This window comes from Myxine glutinosa, chromosome 4 (genome assembly GCF_964187855.1).
Source record: "Myxine glutinosa chromosome 4, kmMyxGlut1.1, whole genome shotgun sequence".
In the NCBI taxonomy this organism is placed as follows: Eukaryota; Metazoa; Chordata; class Myxini; order Myxiniformes; family Myxinidae; genus Myxine; species Myxine glutinosa.
The window spans coordinates 15,808,909-15,829,392 of record NC_136264.1 but is presented as its reverse complement, the minus strand read 5'-3'; the positions used below and the strand labels follow the sequence as shown (position 1 = coordinate 15,829,392).

At 44.6% G+C, this 20,484-nt stretch overlaps 1 protein-coding gene across 1 annotated transcript in view; it reads right to left on the bottom strand.

Moving 5' to 3' along the window:
- The window catches only part of LOC144891502 (tyrosine-protein phosphatase non-receptor type 22-like), a 28,665-nt gene extending 8,394 nt beyond the window's left edge, over positions 1-20,271 (bottom strand). The window contains exons 1-6 of the mRNA XM_078775123.1: positions 20,170-20,271; positions 19,895-19,932; positions 19,709-19,777; positions 7,006-7,068; positions 4,619-4,755; positions 835-901 (exon numbers count right to left, since the gene is read on the bottom strand). Of these exons, the coding sequence (XP_078631249.1) occupies positions 835-901; positions 4,619-4,755; positions 7,006-7,068; positions 19,709-19,750 (309 nt within the window). The 5' untranslated portion in view covers positions 19,751-19,777; positions 19,895-19,932; positions 20,170-20,271. The remainder of the gene's footprint in view (positions 1-834; positions 902-4,618; positions 4,756-7,005; positions 7,069-19,708; positions 19,778-19,894; positions 19,933-20,169) is intronic.
- Positions 20,272-20,484: the final 213 nt, after the last annotated feature.

Genomic DNA, 20,484 nt, shown 5'->3' with positions numbered 1-20,484 from the left:
CATTCGCATAAATAAATACAAAACAATCACCAGACATTTGAATACAAATAAATCAAACAATTCCAGAAGTGTACGAATTTGGTAGTATGGCTTCTTCTTCTTCCTGATCGGCATCACACTTAACTCAGAAACGTGAGCGACATTCACTCAGAAACGTGAGCCACATTCACTCAGAAACGTGAGCCACATTCACTCAGAAACGTGAGCCACTCCCCTTCCTCTCCTGCCCCCCTCTCCACACCCTTCCCCCTCCCCTTCCCCCTCCTCCCTTCCCTCCCCTTCCCCTACCCCCTCCCCCTCCTCCCCTCCCTTACCCCCCCTCCCCTTTAAGATATAAATTCTCTGTAAAAGAGCTCCCACTTCTGACTGCTCCCCACCCTCCTCTCCCCACCCTTCACCCCCTTCCCCCCTCCCCTACCCCTCCCATTCCCCCCCTCCCCTCCCCTTTAAGATATAAATTCTCCATAAAAGAGCCTCCACTTCTGACTGCTCCCCTTCCCCCCCCCCCTCCCCTCCTCTTCCCCTCCTTTCCTCTCCTCCCCCCTCCCCCTCTTTACCCCCCCCCCCCCCGTTCCCCTCCCCTCCCCCTCCCCCGTTTCCCTCCCTTCCCCAGCCCGGCAACGCCGGGTACTTCTGCTTGTCTCTCCATGTATCTCAAAGCGCATCGATATGTCAGGTTGTCCATATGGAAGTCTCCCGCCATCATCATCATGCCACACTTTCCTGTCTGTTCTATTTCACCAGCACAAGAGTCATTGAGTGTTTGTTGTGGTGAGGACAGCACAGATTCGAGGAAGTGCGACCGGAAATTGAATAGATGCCAAGTGTCCTTACCTGTCTCTGAAGAAGACTCCAGGTGTGATGGATGGCACATATTGCTCCGGTCCTTCCACACCCAGCACTGTTGATTACACGCACCTAAATTAACTCAATTGTAAGTTGTGCCTTTCGCACACATCGGCAGGTATGTCCAATAACACACCTGTTTGGAGTTGGCTGCTTAGCATTGTCATCTGAGGAGTTCAATTGCTCCACAATCTAGGAAATCTCACGGGCAATGTTAATCCGTACCATGTATCCATGTATCCGTACTGCAAAGGTAACACTAATATTCATTGCCCTGTGAGTGATTGATCAACAGGACAAAAGGAACAGTAGCGAGAGGGGGGGGAGGGGGACACCAAGAGCAGAGTCCAAGGCCAAGATAGAGGCAGACATGGACAAACAATGCAGGTGTGGGGAGGAATGGGGGACAGGAGAGGATGCATGGTGTGGACAAGATGGATACAGAAGGAAACTCTCAGGAGGGAGAAGTGGAAATTTGAAAGGAGGAAGGACTGGGTGGGGGGTTGAAGCGTGGGAGTTAACGAGGGTAGAAAAGATCATCATTTGGGATCGAGGACGATCTGAGATGGTGAATGGTTGTCTTGAAGAATTGGAAGGAAGAATGAGATTGAAGAAAATGGGGAAGTTAGTTCTACAGGAAGGAAAAAATAGGGAACACATGAGTGGATGTGAGCAGTGATTCTGGATTTAGATCGTTTCACTATAAGGGGTTGATGGGAAAAACCTGGTGGGACAAATAACAGAAAGAGCACATGATGCAAGACCAGAAAGGGGGTGGTGGAAGACAGAGGGACCACCGACCTGTCTGCAATGGCTGAGTGATAAGCCCATAGACTCACCTTGATTGCAGGAAATTCCAATAATCTTGAAGGCCTTGGTTGCCATGGCATCCAGATGAGCAAGATGTGAGGCGGGGGGGGGGGGCTCAGAGGGGAGAGCAGTACTCCATAAAGCTGCAGGTGAAGGTCTTGCAGGTGGATATAAGTTCAAGAACGCAATTTGTACGACAGAGGATGCTCAGTCAATGGCTGGCTTTAGAGGCCATCTTTGAAATGTGGTTTGCCCAAGAAAGATCATGGCTGATAGTGAGACCCAGGAGTTTAAATGACTGAACTTCCTCAAGAGGATAATTAAGAAAGGAGATAGCGGTGGAGGGTGAGGGGGTGGGGGGTACTAATTTGGTGGAGGTTGCCAGACTGTCCTTTCGGATAGAGATTCTGAGTGTGAGATTTCTTAGGATTGAAGGACATATTCCAAGTGTTTGACCACCTTGTGATTTTGTAAAGGTATGAAGAGAGGGAAGAGTCTGCAGCCTGCTTGTCTGAATGGTCGAGGATATCACAGCAGGGGATGGAGTCATCAGCAAATAGTTGTTTATGGGGATTTTCCAGAAAGTCAGAGAGGTCTTTGATGAAGGTCAGGAATAGGACTGGGCCCACAGCACTGCCTTGAGGTTACTCCAGCCTTGACAGGGAGAGGAGATGGAAGGATTCCATTGGGTACCACATGTCGACTACAAGAGTAGAGGCAGTCAGGAAGCCATATGTGGAGTTGGTTTTGGATGCCATAGGCAGAGAGTTTGGAGAGCAAGGCAGGATGTCAGACTGTATCGAAAGCACAAGATACTGTACGACCAGAGAGACGGCACTGATCTCATGTCTGACATTGAGGGCCTCCATGTCCAAGGTGGAGTGACCTGGTCTGAAACCAAGTTGGTGATCTGAGATGAGGTTGTTGGAGAAAAGGAAGAATTTTATATCAACTGTGAAGATGGATTCCATGACCTTGCTGATGATTGGAAGTAAGCTAATTGGTCTGTAGTTAAGGAGATCCGTTTTTGCACCTTTTTATGTAATGCGGTGATGTCGGATTTCCAAGCAGATGCAAGATGACCGAGCACAAATCCGAGTCAAATGTCAAAAGGGTCAAAGGGTCAAACAAAAGGGTTAAAAAGGGTCAAAGGGCTAAATAACGGTCAGAAGGACAGAGAGAGGATGTGCAAGAGCCGAGCAGTTTTCTAGGACACACCAGCTGATATGGTCCAGTCCAGTTGAATTAATCCGAGTCTAGGGTTGAAAAAAAACCTTCTCCACCTCAGGTGCAAAATAAACAGTCCAGGAGCAGTTGGGAACGACAGGGAAGGATGGGTACCGAGAGCGAGGTGTTGGGGACACAAGTTCTTGAAGCAAACACAGAATTGAGCCATTCGGCCTTCTCACGAGCAGAGTCAGCTGTGGTGCCATTTGAAGAGAGGGAAGGGATGGAGGAGGAGCATGCTCCAGACTTAAGAAGGTGCCACCTGGTTTTAGAGGAGGGAGACAACTTTGAAAGTTCATTCTTGAGGCTGGACAAATATTGTTTTCTGGTTCTCCTGAGAGAGGACACACACTTGTTGCGGAATTTTTGGAATGGGCTGAGATTGCCTTCGGTCAGATTAGCATTCCACGAATAGAAGGCAAGTTGTTTCAGAGCAACTGCCTCACCACAGGATCCAGGGTACCATGGAAAAGAAGAAGGGTAAGATATTGGAAGACGAGATGAATTGAAGCCTGTCGGCATTGGCCAGCAGATGATTCTTGAAATGACCTGAATATCATTTTGATGTGTCCTCAAATTCAAGCGAAGTTTCCCCGAATGTTGAAACTCAGGGAACAGTGATCAAAAGAGGGGAGGGCATATTAAAATCATAAATCATTATATATAATTGATATTTATCTGCATTAAAAAAAAGAAACAACATCTAAATAAAAATGTCGAAACTATAAGGAATTTGTTTATCGATAATGCTCCAAAAGTACGAATCGAATAAGGACACAAGGTCACGTGCCCTCATGAAAACAAAGATGCCATTTACAGCAAAAGACAGTTGGCAGTATGAGTAACCATGATGATCTTACTGTTTTAACAATGTCAGAGGGGCACTGGAACCTTTATTCTATTCGTAAAATAAAGAAGAAAGGCTATCCTTCTTTAAACTATTTGCGGCTGCCATTTTTACCTCCACCATTGAAGGTGGATGGAAGTTATGTTTTCACCCTGTCTGTTTGTCTATTTGTCTGTCTGTGAACACGTTATCTCAAAAAGTTGTCGACGGATTCGGATGAAATTTGGTGCGTATGTGACAATGACGAAATGATTAGATTTTGGTGAAGATCCGGAACCGGCTACTAGAAATTTTAAAGAGATTCTTCACCATTGGGAGATCGGGTCAAAAACGATACATAGAAGGATATCTCAAAAAGTTATATATGGATTTGGACGAAGGTTGGTGGAGAGGTTGTATGTGTGACAAGACCGAATCGATTCGATTTTGGTGAAGATCTGAATATGGATTCCGATATGAGAATTATTTAATTTTTGAAGTGATTCTTCAACATTGTGAGATCGGGCGAAAAGCGATTACATGATATTTTAAAAAGTTGTGGACGAGTTATGACCAAACTTGGTGGATGAGTTGGTTAAGTGACAAGAACAAGCAGATTAGATTTTGGTTCAGGTCCGAATCCAGATCCAGTCTATCAGTGGGATACAAAACAAACTGTACAGCCTGGCAGAGGTATGCGCACTACCGAGTACCATTCTAGTCATGGACTGATTCTGAAAATCTCAGATCGATGAATTGTGTCCACGCAGACTCTGGTTCCATTCTCATGTCCTCCATTATTTTGTATCAAGTTTCTACTTATAGATATTATAGAAGTATTATACATACAAGTTTCTCTGTGGAAAACGAAATGCAGGTAAATGTTTTTTTAAGCTCGTGTAAACCTACCTGCAATGGATGCATAACGGATTATCTGGGGACAGCTCAGGGAGGCTATCGATGAGATCTAGTATTGGTCCAGGAGATTCGGGCACACCATGGTCGGGCCAACCATTGTAGTGATATTGTAGTACACAGCGCATTTCCTGCAAATGGTCAAAGATAAAAAAAAAAAACTAAACGCATATACAGTTTGAACAAACTAAACATTTACAGCTTAAACAAATTGTTCATCGACAGCAAAAACAAACTAAATCTCTACAGTAACACCTCGGTTTACGTCGCCCATTTTAATGTCGTTTCACAAATACGTCGTCACGTTATTAATACCACTTGTTTCTTTAATACTCAGGCTAGGCTCATAGTAGAGCTGACGCACGCACACACTCTCACACACACACACACACACACACACACACACACACACACACACACACACACCCACACACACACACACGCACACACACATACTGATGAGACAAACACTTAACACAGACATTGAGCTTGGGAGAAGTGTCGTCACTTCCTGGGATACTCTGGGTACCAGTGATGTCACACCAATGGCGCCGCTTTTCTCACGGTACTCAGCGGGGCATTTCCTCAAGAGGAATTTCCTCCTCCTCATAGATGCCAACCGATGGGGATTGTCCATGCTCTCTCCTTTTCAAACAAGGAAGCAGCACGTACCCCATTTTTAAAGTCTTTGGTATGACATTAACTGGTCCAAACCGGATGGTTGTTTTTTTAGGAGACACCATCTCCTTACTGCATGGCTGTTGGCTCCTTACGGGGGCTCATCTGCTCTTTGTCAGGTGTTGTTTTTATTTCATTTCAATATGTCTGGTAATTGTTGTACACCGCTCCTTTCCTATGCCATCTCCAGGCGCTGCATGACGTCATTGCCGGGCACCGGAAGGGGCTCGGCAATGACACACACTGAAAGGGAGTACTCAGTTTTCACTCCGGTTGTTTGTTTGTCAGGGTGATATCTCGGCCATCCTTTGAGCAAGGAAGCTGAAATTTCGGTACAATAGTGACCAAGTGCTTTGGCAAAAACCGTATTTTTTGTTTTTGAATTGATTCATTAATTGATTAGTTATTTAATTATTATCGATTCATTAAGTACCTATTTATTTCCTTTCTCTTCTGGGCATTATCTCAGGCACCTTTTGAGTTAGGAAGCTGATATTTGGACATGACAATGACCAAGTGATTTGGCTGTAAAGGCTAATTTGGATTTTTCGATTTATTGATTAATCAATTAATTGATTAATTATTTTATTATTCGATTAATGACTCAATTTTTTTTAAGTTACAGATTCGGATGAAATGGTGGTGGTTTACGTATTCTATTTGCCAATTGATTAATTATTTAATTATTTTATGATTATTTATTTATTTTCATTATTAATCATATATATATTTTCTTTCTCATCTGGACAATATCTCAGGCACCTTTTAAGCTGGGAAACTGATATTTGGACATGACAGTGACCAATATAAGTTTTATTAAAAACTAAGATAGCCTAACAGTGGCATAGCCGAGCTTGTTTGATACTTTAATTGGAGGATAGTATGACCTCAGTGGGGTTACCTGTTAGCAGTTAACAAATAATGTAAGTATGAATTTTTATTCAATAAATTCCACATTCCTGTGCCAACTTCAATCGAACGTCAGGCCTTGACAGCAGGTTCATGAAGGATTTGCACAAAAAGCGTACCCAGTCTGAATTTTGCGATATCAAGTCAATGGTGAAACTGCAAATGGGAATCCGCAAATGTCACGGATGAAAACCCTTACTTCATTTCCTCATTCTGCTTTAAACTCAATATCTCTATATTTTCATTCCAAACAGCATTATTCATCATTCCAATCACAAATCAATACTATGGTGTTAATATATCAAAATATAATGTTAAATCATGATTGTATTGAGATATTATCAAACCAGCGAAACGTCATCATCTGTTCACTTCCGGATTCGGGAGCAAGGTCCGGGTCGATTGCATTTGAAAATCAGACTTGCATTGAGGAATTTCTGAAACCTCCTACCTACCTTACCACACCCGCTGGGACCCCAAAACGTTCCCCAGAAAGTTATTATATTTCCTTTCAGTAAAATATGCAACTGTAATGGTTACTAAATGCTGTCCCCTGTCATGTGACCAGATCCACAGCTCTGATTGGTGGACGTTTGTGGAGACATATGGACAGACAGACATCGCTGTTCTAGATGGGCCCTACGAACTACGCTGTAAAAAGGATAATATTGGAGGTAAAATGCAAAATGTAATACCTGAAGTGGCGATGTAAGGTATGCATCTCCCGCTTATTCCATTAATTGTTATTAGTACCTTATGATCTTATTATCTACAGAAGATGTAGCGTAGCATACCTTTTCCCATGTGAGGTTGAGCTTTCGAACACAGTACTCCGGGGTTTCTTCATGTACAGCTTCCTGTAACAAATATATCCGTAAATATGTCAAAAAAATGTGGATCCAGTGGCTGATTAAATGGGGGTAGATTTTCACAACCTGTAGATCCTCTTTTCTAGGCCTGTAGTCCTTGAGCCAACCGGCCATTTTTTGAAGTGAATGCTCCGGGGGGGGGGGGGGGGGGGAGTAATTCTCATTATGATTTTCCATTAGACCAATGTCTCAAGTGTCAGAAAAGGTGTGATGGACATCTGAGAACGGTAGCTTAGTGCCCGGATGGACGCCATCTTTGAAACCACCCAGCTCGAAAATGCCCATTTGGTGGGGTACATTGTTGCACGTGTATCTGGACTTCAAAACTAGCTATCGATGTGCGGTTGACGACTAAATATACGTCCGATGTGTACCGTCTAAATAAAAAATAATATGAAGCATTTTGTTTTAGATTAATTATTATAAAAATCAATTATCGAAAAAAAATCATATATTTTTCAATATTTTATTATTAGACTTGTACTTTTTTTAGTGAAACAACACTGGTATGATTTTCCAAATTATGCATTGTGCTACACCGTTTATCTGTCTATAAAAATAACTCAAAAACTAAAACATATCATCCACCACGAGTGTACACAAAAAATATATGAAAAGGCATGCACTTTCCACAAACCGAAACTATGTCAGTTGGAATTTCCCGCCGATAATCAACCCACAGAACCCAGTGCCGAAAGTGACGTCAGTCTATTCTATATCTATATTCTATATTCTATATCTCAGTCTGAGATTTGTTGCGGTGACCTGATTAATTTCTGAGGGGGGGGGGGGGGGTGGGTGGCTTAAGAACTAAAAGTGAACATGTTAGATGGCGCCACATACAACTCTATTATAGAGTTGTATTGTGGCGCCATCTAACATGTTCACTGACTTGGATGAGTATGTCTATGTAAGCTGGCGAGCTTTTCGGATATCGGAGTAATCTAACGTCAGTCTTTTTGTTCTTTCAGCTGAGATGGCCGGTGTCGAGGCGAAACGGGCGAAGATTGAACCTGAGTCCGGAACGTGCATCCTGTGCAGCAAGAAGTCGCCACTCTCTGAACTAAGCAAGGCAGCGGGCAACAGTTCTTGGAAGACATTGTGTGACGCAGCCGCAGTTAGAAACTTTTATCCAATTCTAAAGCTAGTCCAAGAAGGCGCAGTTGAACTTCCTAATATTCCAATATTATACCATAGGGCTTGTAGATCAGACTTCACTCACAAAAACCACCTAGCTACTTTGACCAATGCAGCTAGAAGTTCTTCAGTTGATACTGGCGATGCGGTGCGACGGCGATCATCACGGGAAGAGACAGGATCAACTTCAACGGTCTACGATGATAAATGCATTTTTTGCCAGCGTGCTTCAAAATTCATAAAAGGCAGTCGTACCCGTGAAACAGTTGTCTTGGCTGTTGAACTTCGAGCAGATAAGACAATAAGAGATGCTGCGACAGCTCGCAATGATGAGAGAGTTTTGGCATTGACTACACGAGATATGGTTGCAGCTGAGGCTCACTACCACTTCTCCTGCTATAGAAACTACACACGGCCCCAAAAACCTCAAGTAGAAACTGACATTGAAGATAATATCGAGAAAAAAGAAATGATACGATGTATATTCAATTTCATTCGCACTGACTTGTTCTTGAACCCGAGGATTGTTCCAATAGTTGATGTTGCAACAGATATCCTGTCTTCAGATACATTTTCAGTTGATGTTCGTGACTCCATCAAGAAGAATCTGCAGCGCACATTACAAAGAGAGTTTGGAGAATCGCTCATCTTCTTCAATGTGAAACACCGTGTATACTTGATGCCCGATAATCTGACAAAGCGAGAGATTGCTGCAGAGTGAGTAAACCTGAAAGCAGAAGTGAAAGCATTTGAACGAACGGACGGTGAAAGTAACATTGTGCGTGCAGCTACTTCACTGCGACACCAGATCAAAGATGCTCATTACAATGAACGTTGGCCGCCTCAGCCAGCAGAACTCACTTCAGATTACGTGAAGATACCAGATTCTCTTCGTGTATTTCTGCATACTTTGATTTGCGGGAGTGGGGGTAGCTCTGCGCGTGCCGACACACTGGTATGGTCGATGGCTCAAGATATCATCAATGCTGTACACCGGGGTACCATCAGAACATCGAAGCATGTCCTACTTCCGTGGGTCATGAAAACGCTCACCGGTAATACAGAGGTCATCAGAATATTGAATCGACTCGGGCACGGATGTTCGTACACAGTTCTGGAAGAAATCGAGACAGCGCTATGCATAGACAAATTAGCAAGTGTGGAGAAAGATACAGTACCACTTCCGTCACATGTGCACCCTTCGGTCCCGACTGTATTAGCATTCGATAACATCGACAGGCTAGAGGAATCGCTGAGTGGTGGCGGAACATCGCATCGCGTCAACGGTATCATCGTCCAACCGAAGTCGCAGTCGTGTTTGCCGCCCCAACCTCCATCGGCAGTATCCAAAGCAAATAAGAAGCGATCTATCCCGTCATCCAGCGATTTAGTTCCAATATACAGCGGTGGGAAACGAGAGGGCCCACCTGCAATCAAGCCTGCAGATCTTTCTGACACTCTTGCAGGCGCAACATCCCTTGCGCAGCGCCGAAATCACGTATGGATTATGACTCGCATGCTGGAACCATGCGACCAGACAATCAGTTCGTGGACTGGTTTCAACATCATGACTAGAGATCGTGTTCAGGTGACGGAAGATGTAGTTGGCTACCTGCCGACTATAAACGCGCCTGCCACAGATATGGCAACAGTGCAAGAAATCCTCAGAGAAGCTCTGAACATCATGTCATCACTTCAGCTTGAGCGTATACCGGTGGTGCTAGACCAGGCACTATTTGCTAAGGCGACCGAAATAGCATGGAAAGATGTCGATCGATATGGAAGAATCGTGCTCATGATGGGGAACTTCCATACCATCTGTAACTTCATGTCGAGCATTGGGAAAATGTTTGGAGATGCAGGCCTTCGGGATGTAGCTGTTGAGTCAGGAGTAATCGCTGAAGGTTCCATCAACAGGGTTCTGGAAGGCAAGCAATACAACCGTGCTGTGCGACTCCACAAGTTGATGTACGAGGCACTAATGCGCATCATTTGGAAGGGCTTCCAGGTGTGGATAGAAAGCAATCATCCTGACAAGGAACCCCAGATTCGAAGCACTGACCTCAAAATTCGCAGCATCAAGGAGGATGTTTGCCACGAGACTCTCGCTGCTGCTCTCGATGATGATTCATGTGTACAGAGCTTTGACATGTTCGCGAAATACCTACATTTTCTGCGAACCAAACATGGAGACCTGGCTCGCTTCTGGATGATGTATATTGATATGGTAGAGACCCTGCTGGGGTTGATTCGTGCGGATAGAGAAGGCGACTGGATGCTTCACTTGGCTTGTGTCAGAAGAGTGATCCCTTGGTGTTTCGCAATGAACAAGGTGAACTATGCTAGATATCTACCAGTGTACTATGCACAGATGACGCAACTCCACGAAACATGCCCCGAGTTGTACAGGCATTTCAATCAAGGCTACTTCTCCGTACAGCTTAGACCAGGGAATCCATTTGCCAGAATCGCTGTTGATCAGACAACAGAAGAAACAGTAAACAAAGATACGCAAACAGCTGGAGGAACACGAGGTTTAAGTCTTCGACAAGGGGCTGTGTCACGATACTATCTAACTGCAGAAAATCGGGCTACTGCACTGAGGCAACTACGAGAAACTATCCTTGTGAATGGCAGCGACACATCTCACGCCAAGCACCCTGACTTGTCTACTTCTCGCATCAAACGTGATGAGTCTGGCGTCACAGCTATCTGTGATCTACTGGAAAATGACTGGACCAATCCATTCGCCGATGATCCGTCATGTCTTCTCAGTATATCTACCGGAGCGGCTGCGAGGGAGGACGTTTCTAATGACCTACTCAACACCCTGCAAAAGGGGGAAGCGGCGTATCAAAGCTTCCAGAAACGTCTTGAAGAGGGAACAGGCTTTCATGACACATTGAACAAGCTAAACTTGAAGACCTTTGGTAAGATCAAGCAGAAAGTTGTGAAGGGCACAAACAAGGAGATCGTCCTGAGAGCTGACAGACAACTGTTTGCCACCATGATACTCATCGCCAAGACAAGGAACCTCGACATGCAACTTGTCCTTTGTCACCCACTAGGGCCGTTACCATGGTCTTTGGCAAACGTTGATGGGTCAATGAAAAAAACGAACAAAGCTGCACTTGCGAAACACATGGAAGGTCTTGTGGAACCAGCCGAGAACGTTGACAAGCGAAGTGCAACAATAATTGATGCGATGGCTCTCATACAAAAGATGCATGGCGAGAACGACACGTTCGAAGAACTATCTGACCGCATCCTTGCTGCAGCGCTTCACGCTGGTCAAGGCAGTGAGCGCATCGATGTTGTCTTTGACACATACACAGAAGAATCCATCAAAGCAGCTGAGCGTGTGAACCGCGGTTCAAATGAAGGCATCAGTTTCAGCGAGATCAGACCCGCACACAAAATCATGAACTGGCGGCGTCTCCTTGCTTGCAGCCAGACAAAGGAGAAACTGGTTGTGTTTCTGGCGGAGTCGTGGAAACATGAAACAAATCGCGAAAAGCTAGGCAACAGAACACTGTATGTCACCTGTGGTGAAAAATGTCTGGTACTGACCCGCGATAGGTGGAAGTTGGTGCAAGCACTCGAATGTAGCCACGAGGAAGCAGACACGCGTATGTTTCTCCACGCAAAGCACGCCGCTACCCACTACAAGACGATCATCTTAGTGGCAGATGACACCGACGTTCTGATCATCAGTCTTCATCTCAGCAGAACCATCGATAGTCAGCTCTTCATCAGACGAGGAACAAAGGTTCGAGTCAGAATGATCGACGTTGGAAAGTTGGCTGCGGTATTGGGGTCTGGAGTTTGCAGTGCATTGCCAGGGCTTCATGCATGGAGTGGGTGTGACACTGTGAGTGCTCTGGCTAGCCAAGGAAAGATAAAGGCTTTGAAGCTTGTGCAAGCGAATGAGCTGTATCTTCAAGCATTCACAGATCTGGGATCTTCGTGGAATGTACCAACAGACGTCTTCAATAGCATTCAGGCCTTCACGTGTCAGCTGTACGCCAAGAACACGAAGATCGTCGGTGTTAATTCGCTCCGTTATCACATGTTCTGTGCAAAGAAGGGCCAGATCGAATCTGGACAATTGCCGCCTTGTGAAGACTCCTTGATGCAGCATACGCTTAGGGCCAACTATCAGGCGGCTATCTGGCGACGCAGCCTTGAAAACCTACCAGACGTCCCAACACCATCAGCAGGACATGGTTGGGAACTCGATGATGGCGGTTCGCTCACAATCCGATGGATGGCGGGTCTACCAGCTCCAGATGTCGTCTTGAATCTCATCTCATGCACATGCAGAAGGACGTGTCGACCGTCAGATTGCTCCTGCATACTGAATGGGTTGAAGTGCACTGTTGTGTGTAAGCTGCAGGGATGCTCCAACATGGTGCAGGATGATGCTATCGTGGCTCAGGATGCCAATGACTCTGATGGCGACTCTGATGATTAACTTTGTGTGCACTGTATATTGTATAGCATATGTTGTTCTCTATTATAATGCAGGCCAAATTGCCTGAAAATCTTTATAGACAGATAAACGGTTTAGCAAAATGTATAATTTGGAAGATCATACCGGTGTTATTTGACTAAAACATGACATGTTCAATGATACCTCCGCTTGCTTATTAGGAATATACATCGTATGGTGTTAAAATCAGCTCCATACGTCTTTCCAAACTCTAGTAATGAATAATTAATATAATTGGCGGCCATTTTGAAATCCAAGATGGCCACCAAAGTGCAGATTTCCTATGTAACAATTTCCGCCTGCTTATTAGATATCGTATGGTGTTAAAATCCTCTCCGTACGACATTCCTAACTTGCGTTATCGTCAGAATAGATAATGCCAGCGGCGGCCTAAGTCATTTTATGCCTCTTTACATTTATTTGTTGTAAACTCGTGGTGGATGATATGTTTTAGTTTTTGAGTTATTTTTATAGACAGATAAACGGTGTAGCACAATGCATAATTTGGAAAATCATACCAGTGTTGTTTCACTAAAAAAAGTACAAGTCTAATAATAAAATATTGAAAAATATATGATTTTTTTTCGATAATTGATTTTTATAATAATTAATCTAAAACAAAATGCTTCATATTATTTTTTATTTAGACGGTACACATCGGACGTATATTTAGTCGTCAACCGCACATCGATAGCTAGTATAGAAGTCCAGATACACGTGCAACAATGTACCCCACCAAATGGGCATTTTCGAGCTGGGTGGTTTCAAAGATGGCGTCCATCCGGGCACTAAGCTACCGTTCTCAGATGTCCATCACACCTTTTCTGACACTTGAGACATTGGTCTAATGGAAAATCATAATGAGAATTACTCCCCCCACCGGAGCATTACTTTTGGTCTGGCTCAAGGACTACTGGGGGAGAAAATTATTCCAAATTTACAATTTTTTTTTTTTTATTATTATTATTTTTTTTTGTATACAAGATCGAGGCTCGTGAAAGAGCGAACATTAATCACACAGAAAGACAAACCGACACATAAAACATATAACATCGGGAGCGGTAGACAAGATGGGGAGAGAGGGGGAAGGACACAAACACAACATTTGAGAGCAGGGACCGAGAGACATGGAGACATCGAGAGATCTGAGAGAGGGCGAGGGCTTTGGGGGGGGGGGGGGCATGGGAAGGGGGCGGTGGGAGAGGTATAAAACATATGGACACTGCCAGGACTTCCAGGAAAGAAGTTGGAATTTCAAACAAGGTGGATCTGGGGTGAATTAGCGGGGGTAGAAAAGATCAAGGTTTTGGATGGGGGAAGATAAGAGATGGTGGTGAACAGCTGTTTTAAAGACCTGGAGGGAGGAGTGGGATTGAAGGGAGTGAGGGAGTTTGTTCCAGAGGCGGGAGAAAAGAGGAATGAAAGAGTGAAGGTGAGCAGAGAGCCGAGATTTCGGCAGTTTAACCATCAGAGGGTTGCTGGCAGATCTTGTGCGACCTGTAGGAATATTTGGGGGACAGAGCACAGAGAGAGCTGGGGGTGCAAGGCCGGAGAGGAGTCGGTAGAAGACAGAAAGACCACCTACCTGCCTGCGGTGAGTGAGTGAAAGGCCCTCAGAGATAGCTTCATCGCGGGAGATTCCAATAATTCTGAAAGCTTTGGTTTCAACAGCGTGAAGCCGAGCTAGGTGTGAGGCAGGAGCACCGGCCCATAGGGGAGAACAGTATTCCATTGAGCTGCGGATGAAAGCCTTGTATGTGGTGAGGAGCTCAGGTGTGCCGAGGAAGGACTTCGCACGACGGAGGATGCCCAGTCGCCGACTGGCTTTGGAGGCCAGCTTGGAAATGTGGTTTTCCCAAGAAAGATCATGGCAGATAGTGAGACCCAAAATCTTGAGCGACAGAACTTCTTGGAGAGGATTGTTGAGAAAATAGATGGGAGGGTTGTCCAGTCGATCTTTTCGGAGAGACATAGTAAGAGTGTGAGATTTGTCAGGATTGAAAGACATGTTCCACTTGTTTGACCAGTCTGTGATTTTGTCCAGGTCTTCAGAGAGTGAGGAGGCAGCAGACTGCCGATCTGAGGGAAGAGGAATGGAGCGGCAGAGAGTGGAGTCATCAGCAAAGAGATAGAGAGGATTTTCGAGAGAGTCAGAGAGATCATTGATGAAGACCAGAAAAAGCACGGGGCCCAGAACACTGCCTTGGGGAACTCCAGCCTGAACAGGAAGAGGAGATGAGAGAAACCCATTCAGGGCCACACGTTGACGACGACTAGAGAGGAAGTCCGCCAGCCATGCGTGGAGATTTCCATGGATACCAAAGGAGGAGAGTTTGGTGAGCAGAGCGGGGTGCCAGACCGTGTCGAAGGCACGTGATATGTCGAGGGAGACAGCTCTAATTTCCTGTTTGGCATTGAGGACCTCCATGCATTGTTGAGACAGCAGAAGCAGCATGTCCAGAGTAGAGTGACCTGGTCTGAAACCAAATTGATGATCAGAGATCAAGCCATTGGAGAAGAGGAAAGATTTCATATCCGAAGCAATGATGGATTCCATGACTTTGCTGATAATTGGGAGAAGGCTGATTGGTCTGTAGTTGCTAGGATCTGTTTTTGCACCTTTTTTGTGCAAAGCGGTGATGTTGGCTGATTTCCAAGCAGATGGCAGTTGACCTTGAGCAAAAGAGAGGGTGAAGAGAACAGAGAGAGGGTGAGATAAAGCAGCAGAGCAGGATTTTAGGACCCGTGGGCTGATGCCGTCGGGTCCAGTTGCAGAATCAGAGTCGAGGGTTGACAGAAACTTTTCCACCTTGTCAGAAGGAAAGGACACGGAGTCCAGGAGCAGCAGGGTATGACTGGGTATGGTGGGTACAGAGAGGGATGGGTTTGGGACACAAGATTTAGAGGCAAACACAGAGTTGAGGCATTCAGCTTTTTCACGTGCGGAGTCAGCTGTGTAGCCGTTTGAGGTAAGGGAGGGGATGGAGGGGGAACAAACACCAGAAACGGATTTGACCAGACGCCACCAGGATTTGGAAGAGGGAGACAGATAAGAGAGTTCGGTCTTGAGAACGGAGAGATATTGTTTCCCTGGCTCTCCTGAGGGTGGACACACACTTGTTTCGGGCTTTGTGAAAGGAAATGAGATTTCCTTCCGTTGGATTTGCTTTCCAGGAGACGAAGGCAAGTTGTTTCTGGGCAACAGCCTCACCACAAGATTCCGTGTACCATGGACGGGAGGAAGGGTATGACAACTGAAGACGAGATGGGATAAATCTGTGCATGAGAGAGAGCAATTTACTTTGGAAGAATTCCCAGGATGAGTTGATGTCAGAGGTGGTAGAGATGGGAGACCAGTCCAGATGATTGATGGCTGCTTGAAGACCGTGCCAGTTGGCCTGAGTGAAATGCCAGACTCGTCGACGCTGAGCAGGCTCCCTGAGGATGGTCAGAGAGATGTCCACTTTAACAAGGACATGATCAGATGATCCGATCGGAGCAGAAGAAGAGCAGCAGACATTTTCAGGGAAGTTAGTCATAACCAAGTCCAGAAGAGAAGATGTTCCGTTGACTGAGATCCGGGTCGGGAAATTGACAGATTGTGTCAGTCCCAGTGAGTCGCAGAAGTCCTTTGCTGAAGAGCCATGGCTGGTGAGAGAGGTACCCACACCCAGCCAACTGGCATGGTGACAATTGAAATCACCACATATGAGGAAGAGAGAGTTGGGATGAGTAGATAGAAGTTGGTCCATATCATCAGACAGCGAGATGTAGATGCAGTCATCACTGTTTGGTGGACGGTACAACACACATATGAACAAGAGGTGGGAGCGAAGGGGAAGCCGTAGCCAGAGGTATTCCTGGGGGTGAGGTGGAGAGAGTGCAGTGCAGGGCGAGTGAGGAAGAGAGTTTTTGATAAAGATAGCAACCCCGCCTCCAGGACGAGGCTCAGGTCTATCATACCGGAGGAGGGAGTAGCCCGGGAGAGATACTATGGAATCAGAGACATCATAAAGGAGGAAAGTTTCTGTTAAGCAGATCACGTCTGGTTTGACAGAAGCAACCTGTATGGAGAGATCAGTTAAGTTTGAACGAAGGCCCCGGATGTTTGAGGTCCATACCGTTAATGAAGAGGAAGGGGGAGCATCAGATACAGAACAGGGGGGAGGAGGGGTAGGGTAAGATGTGGAAGAGGTGGAAGAGATAGGGAGAGCTGTTGAAGGTGTGTCAGAGATTTCAGAATAGCTCGGAGAAAGGGAAGGATGGGGTGGACAAAAGGTTTGATGGTGATTGGGTGAGCCACAATGAGGTGTTATTTGAGGAGGGGGAAGAGCGAGGCAGAAGGTTGGGGGAGATGGAGGTGAGAGTTTGAAGGGGGAAGAAGCGGGGAGGACGCTTTGAGGAGGGGGAGTGAGAGGGGGGAAATTGAGAAGCAATGAGGGTGGGGAGATTTGAAGGGGAGGGGTGAGGGGGGAGTTTGGGAGGGAAGGGACAAGGGGAGGGATTTGAAAGGGATGGGATATGGGGGAGATTTGGAGGGGAGGGGTGAGGCAGGAGTCTAGGAGGGGAGGGGCGAGGGGGCGTCTTGGCGGGGAGGGGTGAGGGGGTAGTTTAGGAGGGAGGGGGCAAGGGGGGAGATTTGAAAGGGATGGGTGATGGGGAAGATTTGGAGGGGAGGGGTGATGGGGAAGATTTGGTGGGGAGGGGTTATGGGGAAGATTTGGAGGGGAGGGGTGAGATTGGATTTTTGAAAGTGTACGATTTATGGGAAACGAACATTTATTGCAAAATGAGTTTCTTGTGACCTTCGAGTTAAAAATACGTTTAAGGACGCTGGATGGAGGATGGAGTGCAGGAGAGTTTAGGGAATGTAGAAAAAAGGCACTATAGGAGATGGATATTTTTTTGGGGATGAATTGATTTGGTGAGCAAGTCGAAAGCAGCCTTTTAAAGAAGAAGAAGAAAAAGGTGTTATAAAATATGACGGAATACATAACTTGAGGGGAAAGTGTAAACATTGAAGGTTAATGAGTGAAAACTATCTGGGGAAATGGGGGAGAAACACGTGGTCGAAGAACGAACGAACGAATAAGAATGAATAAACGAATGAGAACAGAGAAGGAAATGTTTTTTTTTTTTTTTTTTTTTTTTTTTTCCGAGTTGAGATTTACACAAGGAAGTAGGCTATGGGTGAAAAGCCTGGGAATACAGAGAACGAAAGTTATTGGATCACAAAAGACGGACCGCTGAGAGAAAAACAAAGCCTCAAGGTTGTACAGTGCACACTGTACAAGGCCTCAAGACACGACACGGCAAACAGACGATCAATTTATGAAAGATAAACACCGAGAAACAACCAAAGTTGCACACAATAACTTCACACACCGAAAGATAAATACAGTTTCGACAAAATACAATTGTGAACAGACTTAACTTCGAAAAACGTGGAGACCGTGTGGAGCTTCGAAAATCCCTCCCACCGTCGATCTTCAAAATGTTCTGATCTTCTGAACAATGTTCTGATCTTCAAAATATTTGTGAGTAAGTTGGTTTTCCTGACATCTCAAACTACTCTAAAGTCCTCGTTCAGTTTTCCTAAATGTTTATTCCTGGCATTTTTGTACACCGCTCCTTTCCTATTCCATCTCCAGGCGCTACATGACGCACGCTGAAAGGGAGTACTCAGTTTTCACTCTGGTTTCTTTCTTGTTTGTTTGTCCAGGCAATATCTCAGCCATCCTTTGAGCTAGGAAGTTGAAATTTGGGCACAATAGTGACCACGTGCTTTGGCAAAAATCGTATTTTTTCTTTTGATTAATTAAATTATTATCGATTATTTAAGTTCTTATTTATTTTCTTTCTCATCTGGGCAATATCTCAGGCACCTTTTGAGCGAGGAAGCTGATATTTGGACACAATAGTGACCAAGTGCTTTGCCTATAAAGTATATTTTTGATTTATTGATTAATCAATTAATCAATTAATTATTTCATTTTTTTAAATTAATTAATTATATAATTATTCTTCAAAAAGTTACAGCTTTAAATGAAACACCCCTCCCCCCCCCCCCCCCAAAGCCCTCACCCTCTCTCAGATCTCTCGATGTCTCCATGTCTCTCGGTCCCTGCTCTCAAATGTTGTGTTTGTGTCCTTCCCCCTCTCTCCCCATCTTGTCTACCGCTCCCGATGTTATATGTTTTATGTGTCGGTTTGTCTTTTTGTGTGATTAATGTTCGCTCTTTCACGAGCCTCGATCTTGTATACAAAAAAAAAAACAAAAAAAAAAAAAAAAAAACTGGTGATTTAGATATGCTATCAGCCAATTGATTAAGAAATTAATTATCTTGCTATTATTTATTTATTTCAAATTACACAATTAATCAATCAATTATTGCACACCTCTCCCTCCCAATACCGTCTCTACGTGCCGCACGGTGGCATCGCCAGGCGCCGAAGGCTCCCTGGCAATGCCGCGCGCTGGAGGATGTTATTTATTTATTTGGCATAGGGGCGGTGTACTTTAGATATAGCTCTGCTTGTTACTTTTATAACTACTTATGGTAAAATATTATTCGATGATCCATTCAGTCACCACAGAGGTGCCATTTCCAATTATCATGGATATTATACATTTTTTTGTTTGTTTGTTTTTTGTATACAAGATCGAGGCTCATGTAAGAGCTAACATTTATCACAAAAAAACAAAATGACACATAAAACATTAAACATATGATAAAGGGAGCGGGAGAACAATATGGAGAGCAGGAACATCGGGAGATCTGTGGGAGGGAGAGGGCTTAGGGGATTCATTTGGATTTGGGGGATTTAATGAAATAATGATTTATTTGTCATTGCTTGTGCTGATGATAGTTGGTTTGAGAATCCCTCTTGTGAAAGCGTGTTCTTCAATGCAAAATTTAAATTATTCACAATTTGTGTAACATCCTCTTAAAGGGAGATTTGCCATGAATTGAAAAGAAGAGAGAATAGCATACTTACACATGTGATAATAAACTTTCCAAAAGTTTTCGTCTCTTCCATTTCTGCCCAATACTTTTCACATTTCCTCTGCAAAGATTAAAAAATGCAAATATGAAGCACAGTGCCAAAGTCTTCAACATGACGCATTAACACCACATGCCAAGGAAGGTAGCTGTTGGTGATGAATAAATGAAAAAGCTATACCTTTCCAAGCTCAATCTCTTGCAGGCCATGATAACCATCTGCAACAATAAAGCACTCATGACACAAGGTAAAACAAATAATTCTTACATGTGTAGGTAAGTACCAGCACGTATTGAACGAAGATGCGGAGTGGCTTTACAACAATGCTTTATACAATTCATTATAACTCACCATCCAATCCCTCGACAAATTCCATGGACTGCTCCCCCCCCCCCCCCCCCCTCATTATCCTAACCAAAAGCGTTGCACCTAATCCCAGAGTTCTGTTGTATCACCTGAACGTTGTAATCCCAAATCATTTGCCAGAAGTCGGAGATGGTGTGAGGTAAGGGTCCTTGTGTGGCGATGTATGTCTGAGGTCCGTTAACACCCTGAAATCCACAAACGCCAATTTTATTTGTAAAGCAAAATAATAAAATATCTTGAATAACAGATATCCTCGACACTTGTGTCATTACATATGAATGGTAAAATATATGTTATTAAAGGTGTTTGAGCTCCATAAGTCATCTAGGTATCTGACAGATCATGAAACAAAAACTGTTAACAATAATGGTTGCCATTCATATTTTTATGTGGTCACCTGGGCA